The 4,331-nt window shown below is 55.7% G+C and overlaps 1 protein-coding gene across 1 annotated transcript in view; it reads left to right on the top strand.

The window, feature by feature from the left end:
- Positions 1-4,331, top strand: part of URB1 (URB1 ribosome biogenesis homolog) — an 85,910-nt gene that overhangs the window by 43,894 nt on the left and 37,685 nt on the right. Inside the window, exons 22-23 of the mRNA XM_023741298.1 lie at positions 1,256-2,111; positions 3,800-4,220. Coding sequence (XP_023597066.1) covers positions 1,256-2,111; positions 3,800-4,220 — 1,277 coding nt within the window. The remainder of the gene's footprint in view (positions 1-1,255; positions 2,112-3,799; positions 4,221-4,331) is intronic.

The raw sequence follows: 4,331 nt of genomic DNA, 5'->3' as shown, positions 1-4,331 counted from the left end.
GTGGCTCTGGGGGCTTTGCCGTCAGCTGTCGTCAGGTCATCTCCAGCCCAGGTACACCAGCACGAAACACGGCCTGGTTCTGTGCTGTCTTCGTGATCGCTGTGCGATAGCCCCTGGGTGTTTAAATCAGTGCTTGCCAACCCGGGGCTCATCTTCCAGCACCGTTGTGTTCTGTTGTGATCCATAGGGTTTTTGTTGGCTGATTTTCAGGAGTAGATCGCCAGGCCTTTCTTCCTCGTCTGTCTCTGTCTGAAAGCTCCCCTGAAACGTGTCCACCATGGGTGACCCTGCTGGTATTTTTGAAAGACCGGGGACATAGCTTCCAGCATCTCAGCAGCGTGCAGCCACCCAGTATGACAGAGTGACAGACAGGTGGTGCTTGTTGCCAGGGGAATGGCTATTAGCCTGTCCGTGTGGGACCAAGCAGTCCTGCTGTGTAACATCCTTTTTTTAAACTGGCAGCGCTCGGCTGGGAAGTGTGACAGACGTCTCTTTCCTTCCTTAAGAACAAATAAGGACGGAAGATTTATTCCTGGTCTGGGGACTGGTGTGACATCGTTGGCTAAGAGTCATGTTTAGCGAGGCTGCTTGGAACAGCTGAAGCAGAACTTCTCTAGTCCTGCCCAGGCTGCTCGGCTGCTTCCTGCTTAGTGGTTTAAACCCGCTTGGCCGTGTCAGAACTCGTTTGTCAGGGAACCACTCGAGGCTCGGCGTTCTTCCAGAAGTGGAGGCTGCGTTGCCTCCGTTCTGGATGGTAGATAACCCTGCTTCCCCAGACGCAGTCTGTGCTAAGCTGTGACAGCCTGGCCAGTCAGGAGAAGCCTACAGCACAGACATACTTAGGAGGGCAAGGCTGCTAAGGAGGAAGACAGTGGATGATTGACCCTAGTCTCATTCTGGCCTTGCCACCTGGCCTTTCCCCTCCTGGGAGCGACCCTGGGGAGCACTTTGCTGCACAGTGAACTCGTTCAGGTGAATGCACCGGCTGCACGTGGGCTCTGCAGGGCTCTGACCAGGTCACAGCCAGCCCCCACACTGCTCACTGCCATGTGTGGTCATGTTACGACTGGATGGCAGCCGTGACGGGGTGGGGTTGGGGTGCAGCATCTAAACCAGGCTTGAAGGTGGTAGGTTAGCAAAGCTGCCTTTGCTCTTTCTCCAGTGGCAGTAGCTGATACTCACCTGGCAGCTACTGTCCCCTCCGCTCCTCTCCCGGGTGCCATGGCGACATCTCTGCTTTGCTCACTCTTTCCAGACACTGGAGGAGGTGCTCACAGCCATCCTCAGACACCCCACACTGGAGAGCTGGTTCCTGGCGCTGGAGCAGCAGGCCCTCCCGCCGCATACCCTCAGCCCCATTCTCGTGAAGCTCCTGGCAGCCCGTCTGAGTGCGGGGATCCTTCAGCTGCTGGTCACGAGTGCCCCGATCCTGCGGAACATCGGGCGGCAGGGCCTGCTGGGCAGATACTTGGAGGCCATCACACAGAGCGTTCTGAGAGAGCTGCGAGCCAGGAGGGTGGACCCAGTCACGTCGCCACCCAAGGCCCTCCCGCAGCTGGAGGCCCTGCAGGCGCTGCATCTGTACATGGAGGGTGCCCGGCTCCGCGAGGTCACCCTGGCCCTCCTGGGCCTGCCTGAGGCCTGCCTGGTGACCCAGCGGGCCGCCAAGCCCCCCGGGCAGCGCAGACACCTGAACGTTCTTGGGAAGACCCTGGTCCAGCTCCTGACCAGCAGCCCCCAGGACCAGCCACTGAGCGGCGAGCTCCTCTGGGCCTCCGAGTATGTGAGGGGCCTGGGGGCATTGCTGCCCACACTGGCCGTGGACGAGCTGGACACGGTGTTCCTCCACGCTCTGCAGAGGGACCCTGAGCTGGCCCCCACAGTCGGGGTCAGCCTTCTCGACTACTGCCTGGCCCGGCGGACGCCAGCGGCCCTGCGCATCGTGGCCCTGCTCCTTCAGCAGAGCTGTACCCACCTGCTGCGGTTCGAGCTCTGGTGCCTGCAGGCCGGCTCCAGGCTGGTCCTACAGGAGGGCCTCGACGTCTTCCTGCCCCTCGTCCACGTGTACCTCCAGCGCCGGTCTCGGGGACACTTCACACGCCCAGCAGGAGGTACGGGCTGGCTTCGGGTACCCCAAGGGGCCGGTGAGGTGAACTGCATGTTTGTTTAGGCATGGGAACTTCATATCCAAGGGTGTGGCTTTGTTCCATTTCCGTGTCAGACCCAGTTCTGAAGATTCAGAAATCCTGACCCAACACTGCTCCCCCAGCCCTCCAGACTCTTCGACCTTACGTCTTGAGGTGTAGCCCTTGGCCCCATCAACTCCGAGTTATTTCATGTGAAGGGGGATGGACAGCTGTTGGGGCCATTGTGGGCTGGGGGACAGGGTCAGAGGCAGGGGTCGCTCAGGGCTTATCTGTCCCTCATCCTACCTCACTTTTCCGTCCAGCGGGGAAGTTTAGGGAAGCTGATAGGAGCAGAGGCGGCTCTCCCTTCCTCCTCCTCCACCTGCCAGGTTTCGTATCTAAGGCACTTTCTGAGCTCCTCAAATTCAATTTCTTTCTTTCTTATCGAATGTATGAGTGATTTTCACTCACTCCTTTGTTTCTGTTTTGTGTAGCTTCACGTCAGTGATGAAAGATGTCTTTTGTAGTTTGTTTTAACTCTGGTAGATGCATATGTAACACGGCATCCTGGTGGTGCAGTGGTTAAGAGCTTGGCTGCTATCCAAAAGGTCGGCAGTTCAAATCCACCAGCCACTCCTTGGAAACCCTATGGGACAGTTCTCCTCCGTCCTGTGGGGTTGCTGTGAGTCGGAGTTGAGTCGACGGCAGTGGGGTAGGTTTTGGTTTGGGTGTGTAACATAACATTTGCCATTTTTACGTTCTGCATGTGCACAGTTCAGTGTCATTGGTTGTATTCATAGTGTTATACAACCGTCACCAGTATCCAGTATCCATTTTCTCATTTTTCGTTCACCCTTGAGGAGGCTCACGATGACAGACTTTTTTTTCTTTTAAGTAAGCGATCCCCCCGCAGGAGTGGGTTTCCAGTGGGTGGTTCTCCGTGCACCTCTCTTTAGGAACCCGTGCCTTTGGAGACTCGGTCCCTTGTCATCCAGAACGTTGGTGCGGTGGCCCCACCCTTATCCGCGGTTTCGCTTTCCGCGGTTTCAGTTACATGCAGTCGGCCGAGGTCCGAAAGTGTTAAATGAGGAGTGTGATGAGATCTCACGCCTTCCCGCTGCGTGGGGACTGCAGTCACATAATTTTTTTTTCTGTTTTGTTTTCACACAACTTTTAATACAGTCTATTATTGTAATTGTTCTACTGTATCGTCAGTCATTGTTGGTAATCTGTTACTGTGCCTGACTTGTAAATTAAACTTTATCACAGGCATGTATATACAGGACAGAACACGGTATATATAGGGTTCGGCACTATCCTCGGTTTCAGTGTCCACAGGAAGATAAGGGGGACTACTGTACTCATGGTCATACCATGAACTAGGGGTCACACCGAGGGCCGACTGGGTTGGAGAGTACCTGTCAGTGTCGGCTGATGAGATGCAGCCGGTGGCATGCTGATAAATATTTAACAGCCGGCTCTGGGGGAAGGCTGATTTATAGCACTTGCCAGTTTCCGTGGTGTGAACGCTCCTACCATGGCCGATAGGCTGCCAGTGTGATACCAGCGGCTTGCAAGATTCCTGAAAATGTAGCAATCAGCTCTTGGGAGTGGAATGGGCCAGTGCCAGCACACCTTTGGGTGCAGCTGCTGCTCTTTGTATCTCACCCCAGTGTCCTCTGCTGTCACTCCTGTCTTGAGGAAGGCCCTGTGGAGGCAGCTGCAGAGCAGGCTTCTCAGTGCCGATGGCCCCTCAGAGTCTGCGCTGCATCAGGAGGTCCTGTCCCAGCTGGTCCCGTTCGCAAGAGCCAAGGATCTGGGCATCCTCATGGACCGTTTGCCCACCTTGCTTCAAACTCCAAGCAGTTACAAGAGGTATGAAGGCTTAGATCATTTGATGGCTATTCCCCTCCCCTTTCCACTTCTCACTTTAGTATTTATATTGCTGCAATCCCGTTGGCCAGTCAGTGAGAAGACAGCTCCTGTGCCAGCTCTTCTTTCTACCCATTTGGCTGGAGCAGACACACCTGTACAAGTGACTCCTGGTTCTGATTCCTGTAGAGTGGGGCTTTTCAAACGGTGGGGGTGGGAGGGGTGGTGACCTCCCCCCGCCCGGGACATTTGGCAATGCCTGACACTTTTGGTTGCTGTAACTGAGGGAGGGTGGTGATGCTAGCATCTAGGAGGTAGAGGCCAGGGATGCTG

The sequence above is a fragment of the Trichechus manatus genome, unplaced genomic scaffold (assembly GCF_000243295.1).
Source record: "Trichechus manatus latirostris isolate Lorelei unplaced genomic scaffold, TriManLat1.0 scaffold00177, whole genome shotgun sequence".
NCBI lineage: Eukaryota > Metazoa > Chordata > Mammalia > Sirenia > Trichechidae > Trichechus > Trichechus manatus.
This window is presented reverse-complemented; position numbering and strand designations above follow the sequence as displayed.